The sequence below is a fragment of the Gracilinanus agilis genome, chromosome 5 (genome assembly GCF_016433145.1).
Source record: "Gracilinanus agilis isolate LMUSP501 chromosome 5, AgileGrace, whole genome shotgun sequence".
NCBI lineage: Eukaryota > Metazoa > Chordata > Mammalia > Didelphimorphia > Didelphidae > Gracilinanus > Gracilinanus agilis.
The window spans coordinates 162,961,387-162,982,620 of NC_058134.1; the positions used below are offsets into that span (position 1 = coordinate 162,961,387).

General features: G+C 34.7%; 1 protein-coding gene across 1 annotated transcript in view; it reads right to left on the reverse strand.

The window, feature by feature from the left end:
- PCLO (piccolo presynaptic cytomatrix protein) overlaps positions 1–21,234 on the reverse strand; it is a 555,993-nt gene that overhangs the window by 179,502 nt on the left and 355,257 nt on the right. Inside the window, exon 10 of the mRNA XM_044677248.1 lies at positions 11,090–11,215. Within this exon, the coding sequence (XP_044533183.1) occupies positions 11,090–11,215 (126 nt within the window). The remainder of the gene's footprint in view (positions 1–11,089; positions 11,216–21,234) is intronic.

Sequence of the window (21,234 nt, forward strand, 5' to 3'; positions counted from 1 at the left end):
ATGAAGCATATGCACTCAGCTAATGTAAAGGCAAACCATTTATAGTAATCATATATTTCAATAATTTGTTGTACTAAATTTGGGACCTTTACCAGCCCAAAGGTGTATAATCCTTGCATAAGAGACCAAGCCAATAAGGAAAGACTGCCTAAAACAAATGTCATTCTTGCCAGATTCATTTTCTTTTTGGATCAGAAGATTGTAGGGTTTTTTTGTTGACTGTGCTCATCAGATTTAATAAGGGATTTTTAAGATGTAATAAGGGGATTTGTAGGATGTATTATGAGACTGAAGCTAGAGGTAATAACTGGTAGGAACAGGGAATAAGGCAAGGTAAGGGACCCAAGGCTGGAGGTAATCAAGGGAATAGATTGGATAATAGGGAAATAAAGGCTATATAATGGATGAGGCAGGTATAATGATGAAGGTTGGTAGTTGAGGTGGTAGGAGAAATAAGGGAATGTCTGAGTTTAGGGAGTATAACACTAAGGTAACAAAGGTTGTAAGGGAGAGGATGAATTAATCTAAGGCAGGCAAACAGTAGCAGGGAAATACAGATTGGGACTCAGGTTAAAGACAAAATACTGAAGGGAAATAGACCGAGCTCTTCAAGTAAAAGGACACTTTACAGAGCCAAGTTAGAGTCAGCCAAGACAGCTGGAAACTGACTTCAGCCTTTAGTCAGTTTCACAGGAAGGGAATAGTATTGAAGTTACACTTCCTCCAAAATGGATACCCTCAGCTTCCCTCAAAACTCCAGAGAGTATGTTATTTCCCTCTCTCTTCCTCCCTCTCTTACTAATTAACTAATCAAGTAGCCAAAGGTCTTGTTTAAACACAAATGGGGTTTATTGTCTTCTAGGATAGATTGGCAGGGTAGAGGATTAAGGTAGCCCTAACAGCCCCTTAGAGAAACCTCAGGTGGGGGAAGGGAAGCAGGAACATGAGACTGAGAAAGGACCTGCCTTAACTCAGCTCTCAAGGTGGTCTGTAATCAGTGGGGTTAGGAATACAAAGACTCAATAGATAATTTGTTGCAAGGGTAAGACTAAACTATCACAGATTTGAACTAACTCTCATATCCACTCTCCTTTTCACTCTTCTCAGACATTCAGGTAGGGGAAAATAAAGGTAGGAATAAGGTAGGGTATGGAGATTCAAAGGATTTAGCTAAATTAACAAATCTCTAAAGAAAACTGCAAATCTAGGCCAGGTTTCAAACTAAAGAAGGAGGTGGACCATGGTTCCCTGCACGAATTTCCAGGACCAACTGAAACATTTTCCCAAGATTCTAAACTCCTTAACTGACAGAAGAACTCTGCAAAAGCCTGCGAACTGTTATGCCCCCCCTCTCTGTACCACAGTTCATGAAGCCTATACCACATTATCTACCATCAACAATACCTAGAGAACTAAATAAAACTAGAAATAAAATTTCTCTTTCATGCTCTTTATAATTATCTTGTAAGGACATTGTAGATTCTGATAGAGTTCAAGTGTGGAACTATTTGTTAAATAATAATCTGTATTGATTTATCCTATCTTATTTCTATGTTCCCACTCATATCTTCATCTTTAACATCCTTTAGCATAACTGGGCTTAGACAGACTTCCTACCAAGCAATCTTTAAACTAATTTTACTTTCTACTATTTCTCTTGGCATTATGGCATAGTTGGTCCAGTTTGTAATCCTCATCTTTCTTTGGAAGAGTGTACTAAAGAGTTTACATTCTAAATTGTTATTATCTTGGCCACCATGTCTCTCAAAGTGACAAATTAAGTTAAATTCCTGCTGACTTATCAACTCTCTAATCTCCTTTGACTTTGTTCTGTTTTTTATGACAATAGACTTACAGCAGTTAAACTTCTCTCATTTTGTGATGTGATTTGGTTCTTGTCATAACTAGTGTCAACCAAATATTTTCATGAAGAAAATATTCATGAAATAATTATCATTTAAAAAAGTAAATCACAAAGAATGAATGATATAAATGGTAGCCCTTAGGAGCCTATTTCCAGTTTTAATTCTGTATATATTAACATGTGATTGTTAGAAAGTTACTTTATTACGGCCATTAGAGTATAGTATTGCTTTTAACTATAGTATATATATTTAAAAAATATTTATTTTCAACTCATGACATAAATCTTTATGAAATAAATAATTTTCCAAATTTAAACTACTTTGAAAAAGTTCCAGGTTTTCCGTTGGGCTTCCTAATACAAATTACTACCTGAAAAAAAAAACAATCTTGATGAATGAACTCAATATTAAGTATTCTGAAGATTGTGATGCAGACAGCTTTGAACTGTGACCCAAATGAGTTTTGCAGGGGATCACATTCTTCATTGCAATTGCTGCACATTAACTTCTTGATGGAAAGAAAGCAGCAGGGAAATTATATTTCAACCAAGTGTATTACTAAGTTTTAAATAAAATGATGCTACAGGATAAGCTAGGGAAAAATGTAAGAGAATATAAGCCTATAAAGTTTCATTGTCCACAAACATTTCTTAACCACTTTTCTCAGGAAACAGACTAGTTAGCTGAATTTATGGAAAAAAATACTCCTTTAAAAATCTTTATAGTCATTATTAGAATGATTTGATAACTCAAGAATTGAGGTGCATTTAGATTTTGATTTTGAACATTAGCTATTGTAGCATTATATTTGTAGTTCATGTTTCAGTTATCTAAGATTCTTTGTGACTCCATTTGGGATTTTCTTGGCAAAGGTACTGGTTTTTCCTCCTGAATTTCATTTTATTGTTTAGGAAACTGAAGCAAACAAGGTTAAGCAACTTGCTCAGGGTCACGCAGCTATTAAGTATCTGAAGTCATATTTGTACTCAAATATTCCTTAATCATGAATTTATCTTCTGTGTAACTTCTCAGACACTCTATTTATGCTGTTCCTACTTTCTGGTCATAATAATCTAGCATTTATATAAGCCTTTAAAGTTTGCAAAATGATTGAAATACAGTATATAATTTGGTCATAACAACAACTCTGTGAGGTATTAGCTTGTATTATCTTTATTTTTCAGATAAAGAAACTGAGGATCAGAAAACCTAGTATCATAACTAGTAAGTAGCAGAGTCAGAAAACTGAACACAAATGATCTTGAATCCAGTGCTTTAGTCACCATACAACCTAACAAATTAGACACTTTCATTTACTCTTGCTAAAAATGGACACAATAATTTGAAAATCTCATGGCTTAGATTTAGAAACAGAAGGAAAAGTGACATGTCCAAAGTCACAAAAGCAGTAGGTTTTAGAGACAGGCATCACATACGCTGGCTCAGTATATAATGTTCTTTCAAGTGTAGTAGCATCTTAGTTTTTGTTTCAGAGTCAATAACTTTATCCCACCTCAGATGTGAGAATGTACCTAAAAAGTATGTAGAGGACTTTCATTTCTTCCCTTCCTTTACTCTTTCCCCTACTCCAAAATCTCTCCTCTTTTCCTAATTTCTCATTTTCTGTTGAAAATATATCACTATTCTTTTCATCTTCTGCTCAGTGTCATCCTAAATCACTTTCCCTTGATTACTTCCTACCACTACCATACCTCAACTATCCTTCCAACATCTGAAAAGCACAAAGGGCATTTTTTTCCTCATGTCTCAAGGATGGTTTTATTAGTATGAGTTTATGAATTTCTACTTTTTGCATGTATACATATTTACTTCAAAATGTTCACTTCTTAGTATTGAAGGGTAGGCAGTAAATAAAATACTTTCTTTTTAGTAAATACAATTCTAATTATATAATAGATTATTCTAAAAATAATAACAACAAATTAATAACATAAAAGAATCAGACTCTCAGAGGTAAAAGAGATCTTGGCTAGTGGAAATCTAATCCAACCAAAATACAAACAAGAATTCACTCTTTAATATACTTGATGAGAAGCCATGTAATCTTTGTTTGTATATTTACAAGAAAGGGAAAACATTGCTTGTCATGGCAGATACTTTTGATTAGCTCTAAATGTTAGAAAGCTTTTCCTAATATCAAACCTAAATTTTCCTTTTTGTAACTTCCATTCAATGCTCCTAATTCTTCCCTCTGGAGTCAAGCAGAAAAAGGTCCTTTGTCCAAATGAGAATCTTTGAAATACATGAAGATAGGTGTGCCATATCTTCCTCTAATAGTATCTTCTCTTCTCCAGGCAAAATACTGTGGTTTCTTTAAAGCAATCCTTATCCACATTAACAAATTGATGTCTGATTACCATATATTTAATAACACAAAGTCATATTAGATAAAGATTATTTAAAAGAAACAACCCATAAATTAGAATGGGATCTCTCTAGAAAAAAAGCAAATGAACACTTCCCAATTCAATTATGCAAATTGGGCTTAAAGAATTTGGTTTAAGATATCTTATCCTAAAGGCTCAAGATATAGCTTTGGATTCACATGCATCCAATTATATAACCTGATGGCTTTTCAATACCCATACTCTTTGGCTTATATTACTGTCCAATATTTTCCTGGATTTAATTTATGATTAGCTCTCTTTAGAAGTATTCATTTTCCTCCTAAAAGCAACTGAGGCTACCAATATGACTGAATTTAAATGCATTTTATTAGAATGACACATATCCCCCATGTGGAGGCTCCTAGCTCCTTCCTTACTGTTCAGGAAATAATCTCTTCAAAGACTTATAACAACAATAGATGAAGCCTCTAGATTCACTGCTAGCATGGTTCCTAGGTCCAGATCTTGTGAGCTGCCTTTATCTTGGCTCTCAGCTTTTGCTGCCTCCTGTTTACCAGCTTGTTCCTTTCAACATGGCCCTGCAGGAGGTTGCTGCCATCTGTCTCTAGCTCTTCTCTTGCCGTAGGCAGTTCTAACTACTTGACTTTCAAACATTTTTCTGCCTCCTTTTTTCCAAGTCTTCTATGGGAAGTCTTTTCTTCTTCATCACACCAACCCTAATAAGTCCATTTCTGTCAGTTTCTAGAGCCTAAAGAATCATGGGAAAGTTATTATCTTTCTATAAGTGCATATAGACTGATTACTTCCTGTATATCTCCTCTCTGCGAGGGTTAATTAAGATAAAATGATGAGAAACTCTTTACCTTGCACCAACTCTCATATTTCCTTGCTTCAATGGTATCAGTCCCTTCCCCCTTCTCTTCCTCCTCTGTCCAAATATACATGTACTTTTTAACATGTAGTAGAATTTGACACTCAATCAAGCAAGTTTGTTTAATTAGTGAAAAAACCAGCTATTGTTTGACAACCTATAAGATTAGTTCTGAGTGTAGCATTTTTATTCAATGAGAATTTGTCATCTGAAAAATATCACTTGAAAATAAATCAGTAATTCTCATACTCAAAGTACTTTGCCCAACATCAGTCAATTAATCAACCAACCAATCAATTAACAATTTGTGAAATACTTAAGTTGTTCCAGGCACAGTGCTAGGCCTTGTGGATACAACCACTTTGGAGTGCAAGAACTGAGAGGTATTTATCATCCTACTCTTTGATTCCACCTAGTAAGTTTATCTTCATATCACATTCTCCAGTATGATAAATTATCATAGCAGAACAAATAATGGCAACCATCACCTTTAAGTACAATTTTTCTTTGGAATTGTTGACACTTTAGCAAGAGATTAAACGCTTAAGGTAGAATTCTGATTTCCAAAGTGTCAATAATATGAAATTAAGTACCATTTGTACTAGATATTTTGAATACTGATTTTTTTAAAGTTCTCTGCTATATAATGATCTTTATTCTTCACATTCACAATAATAAACACTATTACTTTTGACTGATTCCAACTCTAGATGATAAACAAACACATAAAAAGGGTTTGTTTTATGAAATGCCACAAAGATACTGCTGCAAAATCAAGTTAGATTTATATGATGGTCAAATAATAATCACGTAAACCTTATATAGTGTCTTGGAAAGATGGATAATGTAAGCCATTAAAATTGAATGGCAAAAATAAAATCATAGATTATCAGGAGTACATTTTTCTTATTCTAACACATTTTATGAAATTCTACAATATGACATTAAACATTGCCATTCTTATGCAATAATTCTATGTAACAGACATTCTACATACAAGGACATAGAAAAAATGAATAAACATAAAAAAATAAGTACACCTAATAATAAAATTCCAAAATGTCAGCAATTAATCCATTTAAGCCCTTCATTTTACATTGAAAGAAAAAAGGACCAGATGAATGAAATGATATAATAGATAACAGCCAAAATTTGATTATAATTATGATAATGATTGTGATAATAATAATGAGCATTTATATAGAGTTTAAAGGTTTTCAAAGAACTTTACAAATTTATTTTACTTTATCCTTAGAACAACTTTGGAAGGTACATGTTATCATTATTTATTCCTTAAATTAAATATCTTAAATTAAAAAATAAAAAAAATATTCCTTAAAGATGAGGAAACTGGGGCATATAGAGGTCAAGTTACTTGCCCAGAGTCATATGGCTACTGACTGATACTGAAATTGAACTCAGGTCTTTCTTCCTCCAGATCTGTTCTGTGTGGCTCCTAGAACAAAAAGCTTCAAATGCAAGTTCTGTGCTTTTTATATTAAAGTCTTTATTGAACAAATTTTAAACTATGCTTTCCACAATTAAATGAGTTTTGACTTCAGCTTATTTCTCTTTCTTTTTTTTCTTTTTTAAATTTTTTAATAAACCCTTATCTTCCGTCTTGGAGTCAATACTGCGTATTTCCTCCAAGGAAGAAGAATGGTAAGGGCTAGGCAATGGGGGTCAAGTGACTTGCCCGGAGTCACACATATGGGAAGTGTCTGATGCCAGATTTGAACCTAGGACCTCCTGTCTCTAGGCCTGGTTCTCAATCCACTGAGCTACCCCGTTTCCCCCTTATTTCTCTTTCTAATCATAAATTATATTATGGATTTGGGAAACACATTGCTTTCTTTTAATTTCTATTTCTTTCTGTGCTTGTGTGTTTTTATTCATCTCCTTCACACTGCCCTCTACCACTTGTCAAACATACAAAAATAGAAAAAACTGGGTAATTATTAGAAATCAGAAATATTTAGGAATTGGTACTAAAGTGATTTGTCCTTTAGTACATAACTATGTGCTACACATCCTATTTGAATCATGAAGTAATGTTTTCATCATTGCAAAAAGACTTCCAAAATTTCAATGAAATCTTTTTGTTCCAGTCACTTACCAAAACATTTATTAAGTAGTTACTATTTACCAGGTACTAGAGAAAAAAAGAAAGGCAAAAGCCTAGCCCCACTCTCATAAAGGTCACAGTCAAGTGAGAAACAAAAGTTGGATTTGTTTCAAAATTTCTAACGCTCTGCTCTTAAGAATTAACCTGAAAATAATGCCAAAAAACAAATATAGTGCTGTCAGTAAATGGGATTGCTTGGTCCTACATATAAAGTAATAATGGAAATGTTTAACCATATGTGAATAATTCTAACAACTTGTAAAATCTTAGACTTTTTAATTATACTTCAATTATCCCTCTCAAATTCATAGGAAAAAACATAATCCTCCAGGCTTGCAACCTGGGTCTCTTTGACCTCTCAATATTCATCATCCACTACTGTCAAACTGTAACCAAATCCTGCTGATTTCCCTTTTGCAGCACCTTTCCAAGAAGTCCCTTTTTTCCTCTGTCCTTTGATCATCTTGGTATAGACCCCTATCATCTCACATCTGAACTATTCAAATGGACTACTGGCTGGTCTGCCTGCCTCAAAACCCTCCTTACTCTAGTCCACATTTCATTTAACAACCAAAGTGATTTTCCAAAAACAGTTCTGACTATATCACCACCTCAACTCAATAAACTCCAATGAATCCTGAACACCTCAAAAATTAAATATGAAAACTTTTACATGATGATCAAAATCCTTCAAAACCTAGCTCCATTGCTTCTGAATCCTTTCACTTTTCCAGTCTTCTTATCTCTTATACCCCTCCCACCTCCCTACTTCTAAGTAATCTTTGATCCTGTGATACTGACCTCCCTGGTGTTCCACAAACAAGACTCTTCATTTCTTGGCTCTGAGCATTTTCCCTGGTTGTCTTCCATCCTTGGAGCATTCTCTTTTTTTTCTCTACCTCCTAGCTTCCCTGTATGCATGGAAGTCCCAACTAAAAATTGGCTTCTACCTGGAGCCTTTCTAAATGCCTCTTAATTTTAAATGCCTTTCCTGAGTTGATTATTTCCTATTTTTTCTGCATACAGCTTATTTGTACATATTTGTTTGCTTTTTGTCTCCCCTATTTAGTTTGAGTTTCTTGAGGGTAAGAATTATTATTTTTTGTTTCTTTATATCCCCAGCACTTAAACAATGCCTGGCACAGAGTTGTTGTTCAGTCTCTTCAATTTTGTCCAACTCTTTATGACCCTACTTTAAGTTTTCTTGGCAAAGATCCTGGACTGACTTCCTATTTCCTTCTCCAGACCTACTTATGGAGGGATTGAACAAATCAGATTAAGTGATCTGCCCAAAGTCAGATAGCTAGGAAGTGTTTGAGGCCAGATTTGAACTTAGGGAGTTCAGTCTTTCTGACTTCAGGTCCAACACTTTATCCACTGTACCACCTAGGTGTCTTTGGTACCTAGTAGGTACTTAATAAGTGGTTACTTACTGACTTAATATTTATACCAATTTTGCATTCCTACTTCCTATAATTAAATGCAAATAATTACACACATGGAAATGATAATATAGATAAAAAAGACCAAATATATTTCCATTTTAACTATTCAGAATTATATACAAAATCATGAAAATAGAGATAGAATTCATTTTAAAATTTCTCACGCCAAAAAGGCAGTAAGGACTTGCACAGTGATGATGAAATTGCACATTGTAACTGATTCATTGTATAACATGTGCCATAAAAATTCCTTTCTAGACTATGTCAATAAGAAAAAGATCCTGGAATACAAATCCTTAACATGTGGTTTATTTATTCTATAAATATAGTTTATCTACATTTGCAAAAGACAAAGTAGAAAAATAGGAATATAAGGGTAATAGAATTTCACAGCTCCAATTTCAGATTACTTGCCACAGTTTTCACCTTTTTCCTTTAACCCAATATCTTCTCTCTTACTAACATGCTTACAGCCAGTTAAGAAATAAAGACTTAAATAAAGACTGTTTCTAGTCTATTTCTATCATCACAGGAAACACCCCCTTTCCAATATCTTCTCATTCTCTCTTTGAACCAAGCCAATATGATATCCAATCAGATGAATTCAAATATACCCATTCTGCTAAAATAATGATGAGTTGTATTTGAGGGGGAAAAATGTGTTAGGGAAAAACCACAAATAAGTTTCTATTGAACCATAAGATATAACGGAGAAAAATTATGCAAATAAATAACCACTAAAGTATAAAAGATACCTAACAACTTAGATGAATGATGTTTATTACTGAGAACCAAAAGCTGATATACTGTATATTTCCTGACTGCCAATGAAACCTAATTTTACTACAAAGTTACAATTGGAAATTTATACCTAATGTTTATAGAATCCTGCTAAACTCTTCCACAAAGAATATATACAATATACACATGTAAGTGTACATATATTTATGAACATGGAATACAAATATAATGGCCCATTAGCTATATTCTATAATTACCATAATTATAACTTGAAGACTCTAAAGATGTAAAGAGGCACAATTATCTTTAAAACCAGGAAAATTAATAAATACCTAGGAAGTTTTCTAGTTCCAAAGTTGCCACGTATTTCTGACTATTGTAACGGTAATAGCATTTACTTCTTTTTGGTCTTTATGGAAATATCAGTAATGCAGGGTTGCAGCAAAAATCCCTTGCATTTGCAAACCAACTGTAGCAACCCCTGGCAGTTAGAGGGAATACAATGTTGGCCCACCCAGGGTGCTGCAATCATGGGAAAACTGTTAGAGCTGGTCTACAAATATCCCTGGAGTACCAACTGAAGGGCCTTTTGCTTTTGGGGCATTTTGGGCTTTGCTGGATTTCCCTTGACCTCTCCCTTGACATCTTGCTAATCCCTGGATTTCCCCACTGGGCCCTGAGAGAGAAGTATTTTGGTGGGTAGAGATCAGGGGAATTAGCTTCTATAGGCAGATAGGACAACCTAAATCAAGCCATCCCCTTATCTAGTGATTTGATAAACCTTATTACCTCAGGGCAGTGAAATTATCCCTGACTGAGGGAGCAGGCCTCCCTCAGTCTAACCCCCTCTTCTGTGACCCTTCCCCAGTACCAGCTTCTCCCCTACCAGCAGTTACCAGACTTCAATTCCTTTTCCCCTCAGCTTACCCTTGGTATTTATAAACCCCTTTTGGCTTTATACAAAGAGCTTCTTTGTATATCATTGTTCCCACTAGTAGGGCAAAGGCTGAAGAAGAAAGGGAATAACTTTTCTTTATTTTCTTGAGGGTTAAACCAGGCATCCATCTTGGGCAGGAAGTGGCCAGCTTTCACTTCCTATAGGTTGGGATTTGTTCTCCAGAAGGGAGGGGCTCTTTACTCCTCCCTTCAAGGGAGCTTAGAATAACAGCAGGTGGCTGAATAAAACTTTCAGCCAGACCCATACAATCTCTGGTTGACCCAATTCATCTTATATTGTAGAGATAGCCTCTCTGCCTGAAAGATCCAGCTGATACAACCCAGTGCCCTCAAGTACAAGCCTCATTGATTAACTGCCCTTCTTATATATTTCCTTTTTATTCCATAACAATAGTAAATCCCAAATCATTTTGGAAAATTGTTCACAAAGCATAATTAAGTTAAAATAACTAGATTTTTCCAAATAAAACAATATTTTCAAATGGCTAACCAGATATCAAAATGGAAAAATGAAATTGAAAACAATAAATATAGTGATATTATAAAGATACTTTTAAAGAATCAAAATAGAATAACTATAATTTCACAAAACAAATAAATATCAAAGACAAAGTAAATGAAATGCCATTAAAACTCATTCATCAAAATAATGATATATAAAATTTATATATAAAACCTGGACTTCTGGTACTTTAACTGAATTTATTTTTTCTTACCTTCCATAAGTTTTCCTGTCTGCTCTGCACTTCCACCCGGGAGGATCTTGGCAATATAGGCTCCAATTTCTCCACTACTTCCTGGGATTTCTTTGCCACCTACGATTCTGATTCCTAATCCATTACCTATTAAAAATAAATATTAGAAGCATTAAGAATTAAGGTAACATTTCAGAAAGATAATGAATAGAGCTCCATGAATTGAGACATGAACAATCATACAATGGATACAAGTAATATGCAAATCATTCCAATCCAACAAGCATTTATTAAACTCTCATTATATACAAGTTCCATGCTTATTTTACAGGTATCTATATATCTAAGGTAGAATTAGATATTATGAAAATATTAAGTTTTTACTTCATTGACTTTGTCATATATTGATGGACTTTTCTGAGCATTTCCCTGGTGCACAGGGAGCTGGATAGAAAATCTGAAGTAAACAGAACAACTAATTTTTCAGTATGTTTGAATCTATCTAGGTGAATAGTCTAGGTCCATGTTGGCAAAACAGTGGCATGCCTGATGGAGATGGCTGCTCCCTTCTCCCTCTTTATGTGCACCTGTGGACATTTCTAACATCATCCACCCCTCTGTCCAGCATCCCAATGGGAGCACTCCACTGTCTGGGGTAAGAGGGTGGTTCATATGTAGTGTGACATTTACAGTTTGGGCACTCAGTCTCTAAAAGGTTTGATATCACTGGTCTAGGTGGAATATTAAGAAGAAAGAAGTCTTACTTGATAGCTTCCAGTTTCAACAACTTTAAAATTAAGCTATTTATGGTTTTGCCATTCTTAAGAGATTTTTTGGAGGTAATATCTAGGAGCATATTTTTAAAGGTTCTGCCTGTAGTTCTGTTGGCAAGGACAGTCATTTGCAGATGCCAGCCAGCCTTGCCTTAACAAAAATTGTTCTTCTCTAGAAATGTTGACTGTGGAAAAGCCCCATGTAGGACAATTAAATAATATTCATTTCATATGTATGTGAAATCCAATTACTTCTTATTTTATTAGCTGGGGAAAATAATGCTAATAATAAAAGCTAGCATATGCACAACACTAAAGGGTTTATAAAGCACTTTAAATATGTTACTTTTGATCTTCATAACAATCCTGTGACTTACGTCCTATAATTGTTCCCATTTTACAGATGGTGAAATTGAATCACAAAGAAAATTGTGACTTACTTAGTATCATAGAGCTAGTAAATGTCTAAGATAGGATGTAAAGCAGATCTTCTGGTCTTTAAGTCCTGTTTTCTAACCATAATATCACCTAGCTATCTCTTGCATATAATAAATTGAGAAGACTTGGATTAAAAATGGAAATGGTTGTGGTTGATAATAAATTTGTAAATGTAATTCTTTTTTTTTTTTAAATTTTAAACCCTTAACTTCTGTGTATTGACTCATAGGTGGAAGAGTGGTAAGGGTAGGCAATGGGGGTCAAGTGACTTGCCCAGGGTCACACAGATGGGAAGTGTCTGAGGCCGGATTTGAACCTAGGACCTCCCATCTCTAGGCCTGGCTCTCAATCCACTGAGCTACCCAGCTGCCCCCTGTAAATGTAATTCTAATTCATGAATTTTCTAATAACTGCTTCCCATTATTAATATTACTTCAAGTTTATTGTTTTCTTGACATTTATTTCAAAGAATTCTAAAATATTCCTCTTAAAGTGATTTATTTCCTTATGTTATATTTTAGGTCATAGAATTGTTCTTGCCTAGAAATAAGAACAAGCAGCAGATACATATTTGCCAATCTTTTGCTTAGATTCAAGAACGACCCCTAAAACAAAGCTGAAAATTTAACACTATATTGTTCAGTCATCTTTTAGTCCTATCTCACTCTTCATGACTCCATTTGGGGTTTTCTTGTCAATGATACTAGAGTTCTTTGGCATATCATGCTCCTGCTCATTTTATAGATGAGGAACTGAAACAAGAAGGGTTAAATGACTTGCCCAGGGTCATATAGCTAGTATCTGAGTCCAGATACAAATTCAAGAAGATGGGTCTTTCTAACTCCAGGTCTGGCACTCTATTCTGATTGGGGTGGGGTGGGGGAACAGAAAGACAGAGGGAACTATGCAGAAATATTTATAACAATTGCTTTAACAGAAAAAATAAACTAGAAGGGATGTGTCTGTAAAAAATATAATTGGAAAGTAGTTGAACAAACTGCATTTTACAAATATAATAGGATATTATTATTTTATAATAAATTAACTGTAAAGATTGGTAAGAAGACACAGAGGAAAGGAAGCAGAATCAGGAAATCAAATGGCATGATTACTAAATAATAGAAAGTAAAACACTGAAAGCTAAAAATTCTGAACATTGTAGTCATTAATGGTGGCTTTAGGTCATGACAATGAAACATACTTCTTGGCTTTCATCATTAATGTGGTACATAATAGGGGCAGAACAAGGTATATGCTGTTAGACATGGAATCATTTGGATTTATTTTGCTTGACTACATTTATTACAAGTAAAACATCTATTGTTGAAATCTAAGAGACTCATCATGAAATGAGAGGATTGCTTGAAGGTCATTAATAAAACTTGAAAAAATGAAAAACAAAGACATTTTCCACTGGAGAAACATAAAACCCCAGCAAACCCATTAATTAAAGTAGCTATAACTTTTAGCATATAAATAGTGTTATAATATACTTTTCCAGATGCTAGTGCTGATTCTATATAGAAGACTTTCTAAAAAGAGAAATACTTTACTAATCTAATGGTCAGTTGATAATTTGAAAGCCATTTTCTATTTCTGAGCAAAACTTATGATGAATGTGATAGAAATAACTTATTTATTCATAAAACACATCGACAAGGGCCCTTTCTAATAGCAACCACATATAAGTAACATTTGTTTTTATGTTTATTTGGATGGTAAAATATCCATAAGGATGAATAACTTTATGATGTAAAAGAAGGTAACACTGGGATGTAAGGGGTATTGCTGGGATATTGGTCATTAAAGAACTTAAGGAACAATTACAAGAGGCTAGGTCAACAATAAAGCAAAAAGAGATAGATGAGATAAGGAATCTTGTAACCTTATGAACATACAAGCCCCCAAATCAGTACCAACAAAACAGACAAGCAAATAATAATATCAAGAGGTGTTTTTTGTGTGGGAAGCTTGGGCACATAGTGAGATTCTCTCATTTCAAAGCCCAATTGGACCTGAAAAACAAAAGCAAGAAGAGGTTCTACAATAACACTTACACAAATTCCAAATACAAGCACACTTATAGCAGAGGTCCCAGATTGGCAGAATTGGAATAGTTGCCTCAGCCCCTTCTCTGTTTTGTGGTTTTGCTTGCTTGCCATTGTCATTTGTCTGTGTGGCCATTTGCATTGTTTCTCTGTGTTTGTTATCTTTCTCTTCTTTAAGTTGTCTATTTCTTTCCGCTGTTCAATTTCCTTTTTTCAATGTTAAAATCAATACATTGCTATCATCTCCATTTAGGTTACTGCCCAAGATCTTCTGGATCAGTCTTTTCAATGCCTAATAGAACTCTAGGAAGGATATTATCACTGCAAAAATAGCTGGATATAGGAACACAGATGTCCCAGTTCTATCTTCAACCAATTGTAATTGTCATATAATATTATCAGGTTTAACACGTATTCTGTGATTACTACCATCCATAAATTGTATAGTATATACCACAAGTTGTACATCATAGCACTCAGACTCATTGTAACAAAGTTCTACCGAGAATGGTTTTCATAGGTAAAAATCTTGTTGAGCATGCGTTTACTATTATGTCTTTAATGAGCAGCCCCTCCCTTAGGAGCAAGCAGCTTCCTACTGGTTGTATCTGTTGTTAGATAGATTTAGGGTCCCACTTGCTTGCTGTATCAAAGATGGCTACCACCAGGTTCCCACAGAGGCTTTTCTTTTAAAATAGATTTTATTTTGTAAATTCTTGTAGGAAATATACCAAGATTGGCTCTTCCAACTTTAAAAATAGGTATATTTGTGAGGATTTGTGTTGGAGAGAGTGATGGACCTGAATCTGAATGTTTGTCACTTCCCCTCTTAATATACTTTTACTAAAGAAAATAGAGGTGGTTGTCCACCTCTGGACATGGTGGATGTCCAGAGAACAGGAGCAGGCCCTGGATGGTAAAGGGAAGGCTTTTCTATTTGGAGAGGTGGGTGGTAACGCTGTTCGATTAAGCATGGACCCTCTCCCTACAGAAGCCTCCTGCACGGCCAATGAGTGAGGGGGTTTCACTCAAATGAAGCATGAGCAGAGCAGCTGTTCAAACCCCTTTCCCCTCTTTGCCTCCTGTAATGATTCTTCCTTGATCTCACTTTGAATTGGTTTATTTTGTAGATGAATGAGGTAGCTGGAGAAGGGAGAGGACAGAGGAATCAAGGGGGGATCCCTAAAAACTTAAGCCCATGGTCCTTCCCCCTGAGAAGCCAAAATTGGGCTTGACTCAGAGGTTCACTGTCCTGTCTCTTCTAATTAAATCTCATCACAAATCTAAGCTATAAACACAAAGTTGGGTCTTATGTACTGCAAGGTATATACAAAGTCTAACCAGGGTCCACTCAGAGAGTCCTAGACCTCTCAGGTCTGGAGAACTCAATCTCCTGTGGATGGTTGAGATGGTAATCAGGAAATAGCAGGTTATTGACAATAACAGAGTTCAGAAATCCTAAGATATGGCTCTCGAATCAGCCAGGACTCCATTCTCCACACCTCACTCTTCGATGCTCCTCCAATCCCAAACCCCTATTCCTGGAATCTCTCCCACAATCCTTTGCTTCCTCCAACCAACTCTTCATGTCACTCATCCAAGATGCCAACATTCTATCAGGCTGCTTTTCAGCCCATCCTTGTCCTTACACATGGTAATATATAATTATTCTCCAATTATATGTATCTTCATAGTCAGTTGTACTAGTTAGCTAAGAAACCTCAGACAGATTCATTCCCTGTACCCTTCAGAAATGAGCAGGAAAGGGAAATGATCAAAGACTAACAAATATAATGTTGGGGTAGAATTCTTTAAGACAACTAAAACAAATAACAAATAAAATGAATATAAAAAGAAAATAATAAGGGTTGAACTAAATTAGGGTTAGGCTGCTTTTATTTGAAAGAGAAACCTAACAAATTCCCTCAAATTCAGCCTTCCTCTGTGCCAGAAAACATTCCTTCTTCTCCTTTGTTTTTAAAAGGCCTAGCTTCCTTCAAGGCTCAGTTCACAGGTCACTTCTGGGGAAATGGGTAAGCATTTTTCCCTGCTCAGATTTACTTGTATTTACTTTCTTTAACTATTTTGCATCCCTCAATAGAATGTAGGTTCCATGGCAGCAGTGTCAAAAAACCTTTCCATTCATATTTCCAAGCAAAAAGTCTTTCCTTGTACATTTGTTGTTCAGCTCTTTCAGGCTCTTCCCACTCCATTTGGGATTTTCTTGGCATAGATGTTAGAGTGGTTTATCATTTCCTTCTCCAGCTCATTTTACAGATGAAGAAACTGATTAAAAAACAGGGTTAAGTGCTCAGGGTCACACATGTAGTAAATGTCTGAGGCTGCATTTGAACTTAAAAAGATGAGTCTTCTTGATTTCAGGCCTGGCACTCTATCCACTATATAATCTAGCTGCTCCAATTCTTATACTTGGTAGATTATTCAATTATTCTTGAATTTAGTTTAATCCAGCTCCTTCTTCTAGGTGTTTATTTCTATGAATGAAATTATCATTCTCATAGTCACTCAGGTTGGAAACTATCAACTTATCTTTGACTTTTTCTTTCCTTCTGTCATCATATAGTCAACAATCTTGTACATTCATTCTTTGTAATATCTCTTGCATTTTACAGAATGAGATTTTAGAGATCACCTAATATCATTCCCTTACTTTGCTTATTAGGAAATTCAGGCCTAGTTATATTAAGAGATTGGTCACATTATTGGTTAATAGGAGACTAAGAGAGCTGGGATTTCAACTCTGGTTCTTTGTCTCAAAATCTAGCACTCTTTTCATTCTACTCCAATGCCTTTCTCTTTATCTATTCCATAGTCCCTCTCATGGATCAAACTCTCAAAATATCATGTTTCAGTTATTATAGTATATGCCACACAATTCTTATCCATGGCCCAGATGAGGTAATTCATTTACTGTTAAGGATATATGGAAATTATAGAGGGAAGCTTAATTTATTTTTGGAAAAATATTTTACCAGCACATAGAAAGTAAAACTATTTCCTAAATAGCTGTTTAATATGTTAATCCTAGTAAGCAGATAGGATGTTGTATTCCAAAGAATTAAGTGTTAAAAAGTAAGAATTGGAGTCCTCCTAGTTTCTGAGAAAAGTGAGGCCCAGGAATTTTAAATCACTTGTTCAAGGTCACAGAATCTAATATCAAAATGCCATGCTACTTCTTTGTTTAGTTTCAAAATCTATAATACTAGATCTACTGATGTCACACAATTTTTGTAAGACAAGTGAGATATGAAAATCCAAAAAAAACCCCAACCAATTTAGAAAATTAAAAAAAAATGTTATATGTAAAATGGGGTAGCTATGTGGCACAGTGGATAAATCACTACTTCTGGGGTCAGAAGGATATGAGTGCTAATCTGGACTCAGATATGTACTATCTGTGTGACCCTGGGAAAGTCATTTAATCCTGTTTGCCTCAGTTTTCTCATTTATAAAGTGAGCTGGAGAAGGAAATGGCAAGCCACTCTAGTATCTTTGCCAAGAAAATTCCAAATGGGGTCATGAAGCATTGGATGACAGAAACAACAGAACAACAATAGTTACTGTTATCAAAATGATTAAGGATAGTATGAGCTATTGCTAGTAAAGAGAATTCACTTCATCCAGACTCATCTTCAGTTCACTGAAAACTCAGTAGGAATGCCTTTGAAAATTTATAGTAACCCAATATGTCTACATAAGGAGTAAGAATGCCTGATTGAATTTGATCAATTTTGTGCCTGAGATTCCATTTTAGAAAACAAACAAACAAAACACAGCCTTCTTTATTCTTAGTTGCCACATTTGCAACTCATCAGGAGACAGGCTGACAAGAATAATGGGATAAGTTCATAATATGTATCAGAACAATTATGACTGAAATGATGTGTGGCTATTAATAGTGCATCCAGGTGAAATGCAGAAAAAAATATTGTCTAAGAGAACTCTGCTCACTGCAGGAAGCAGATATGAAAGAAAAATAAAAGGAGAATATTTGAAAACAAGCTCTTTTTATTATAGCTTATAAAAAAGTTCAAAATATGTAGAAATGATAGTCATGTACCCTGGTTTGCACAAAGAAATTTCCTGCTGTGCCTTGGGGTGATTTTTTTCTATAGCTTTCTATAAATTACCTTCAGTATAAAGAAGTGATTCCTGAAATTTGTATTTGAATGTCTTTCTACTGGTTGGAAGATACGTAACTACATACAAGGACAATTTCATAAGCTCAAAGCATGAAGAAAAACTGTTGAAAGTCTTCATCTCATTTCTCCATGTAGAAGGCTATAAAGTATACATAGATAGATAGATAGATAGTTAGATAGATAGATAGATAGATAGATAGATAGATAGATAGATAGATAAATAGATAGATAGATAGATAGATGATAGCTCTGTGAATGTGCACATAGGTAGCATAGTTTTAGGACAGGGTTATATTCTGACAATGCCGAACTTTGCACAAACTTCCTGAGAATCATTCACAAACTGGTCACACATATCCTCACCTCCTGCACAAGGGCACTGGCATTTTATCTTTGATAATTCTGTTTTAAGGAGCAGATTCCTTACCACTGTACCAGTGCAGCTCTGTTCCTACTTTTCTTCTCTTCCATATTCACCCCACACACATATATACATATCTCTCCCCTAAAAGATGTACAGTCTGCAATTATGAGAAAAATTCTTCATTCCTCTTTAAAAAAAAAGAGCTATGAATGAATGAATGTTCAGACAAATAAAGAGCTTAAAGAAAAACACATTCTATCCTCATTCCCCTTCCTTTAAGGGAAAACAAACAATTTTTTTTTCATTCTTGGGAAAGCTTAATAAAAATATTAAGTGCTCTGCAAGATTTTGATGTAAAATCTGTTCAACAGATAATAGAAACATTCAAAATATTACTGGACCAATCTTTGACACATTAAATGACATTAAATGACATAATTTCCATAACTCTCAAGAGTTTTCTAGAGTTATTGCCATTGTTTAGAATCGTTTTGTATATGTAGAAATTACATAGCTATGTTTCCTGATATGTAGGCATAGTAGGTAGAAAACTAGCCTTGTAATCTGGAAGACACGCATTCATGGCCCAAATTTGACATGATCTGCCTGTATGAATTCAGTGAAGTCATTTTATCTCCTAGTGCTCTGAATAACTCTCTAAGAATGTAAAATTCATAGAAGGTGCTGATTTATATTAATAATAAGTTAACAGATTCATAGCTCTTTATGATTTGCAAAATACATTAAAATATTATATTATTTTTCTTCACAGTAATTCTGGCACCAGTGTTTATTCCTGACATCTGTCAGTATCTCCATTTTACAGATGAAAAAATGAGGCAAAGAAAGTTTAAGTCACTTCCCTAGGGTCAGAGAGCCAGTGTTTAAGGCTGGATTTGAATATAGGTCTTCTTGAACGCATGACCACTGCTTTATCCACTGCTCTATCTTTCCTCATCTTGAGTATTTCTTCTAATGAAATCACAGATCCAATCCCTATCCATTATATGGCTTTATGAAGCTTATAGATAAATGTGTTATGCCCTAAGATTTTTACTTGATTTGAAATGTGACAAAATGTCAAGAAAAATATGAGAAGGGGGAAAGAGAAAAAGAGCTGGGATGGGTGAAGGAACGCCAGAGTTAAAGGATAAATACTAGAAATATAATTGTCAGTTTAATTGAGATTTGCTGATAGAAATGACAAAAGAATTCCCACGATTGCAAAAAATATGAATGTAAACTTGAAATGCCAATGGAATATGGGGCCTGAGTCAGAAAAATAGTATGAAGTGATATTATACTTTCTTGAACTTTAATATCTTTCCCCTCCTAAGAGTATATTATATCTACCTGTCACCCAGTGAATGAATGATCTTACTAATATGAAAAAAGAGTTTATATACAATAAATAAACTTCTTTGAGATTTCAGCTCATAATTACACAGAAGCTGAACTGAGTCTTGCAAGAAGGATCATATATAATAGTGATTCCCAAAGTGGGTGCTACTGCCCCCTGGTGGGTGCTGCAGTGATCCAGGAGAGTGGTGATGGCCAAAGGTGCATTTGGGGGCAATGAATAACTGTTAGCAGGCAGTGATAGTATGTGACAAGATACGCTTAGTAATAGTTTTTCTGGAAAAGTGGCAGTAGGCCAAAAAATTTTGGGAACCACTGATATATAAGGTAGGGAGAAATACACCTAGGCTTACATATAAATTACCATGGGAAAAACAGGATAAATAGAAAGTCACACATAAGTAGACAGGAGGACAGAGCAAAAGGGACCTGAGGAAAAGCCAGGATGAAAACTGTTTGGGACTATGAAGCAAATAACTGCCTAGTGAGGCTATTACCATGATTGTATACTGAAATGCCTATAAATAATTCTCTGTCCCAACCTCTTTTTTTTTCTTCCCGAGCTCTGTAAAAGCTGGGTTATTTCCTTAGATTTGGAAATGTTAATACTTTATTACATATTAAATATATATGCATATATATAATGCAGCAAATAAATATAAGGCATTTTGTTTTGGGGGTATGGAAATATAAATAAGGCATGGTCTAATTTACATAACATGCCACATGTGTACAGGTAAGAATTGAAGACAAAGAACCTGGGTTATAATTCTGTTCTTTCCAAGCTAACATAATAAAAATGACAATCCTATACAAAGCAATCTACTTATTTAGTGTCATACCTATCAAACTACCAAAAAACTTTTTTATACAATTAGAAAAAATTATAATAAAGATCATCAGGAAAAACAAGAGATCAAGACTATTAAGGGAAATAATGAAAAAAAATGTGAAGTATGGGAGCCTAGCAGTACCAGATCTTAAACTGTACTATAAAGCAGTGGTCACCAAAACATTATGG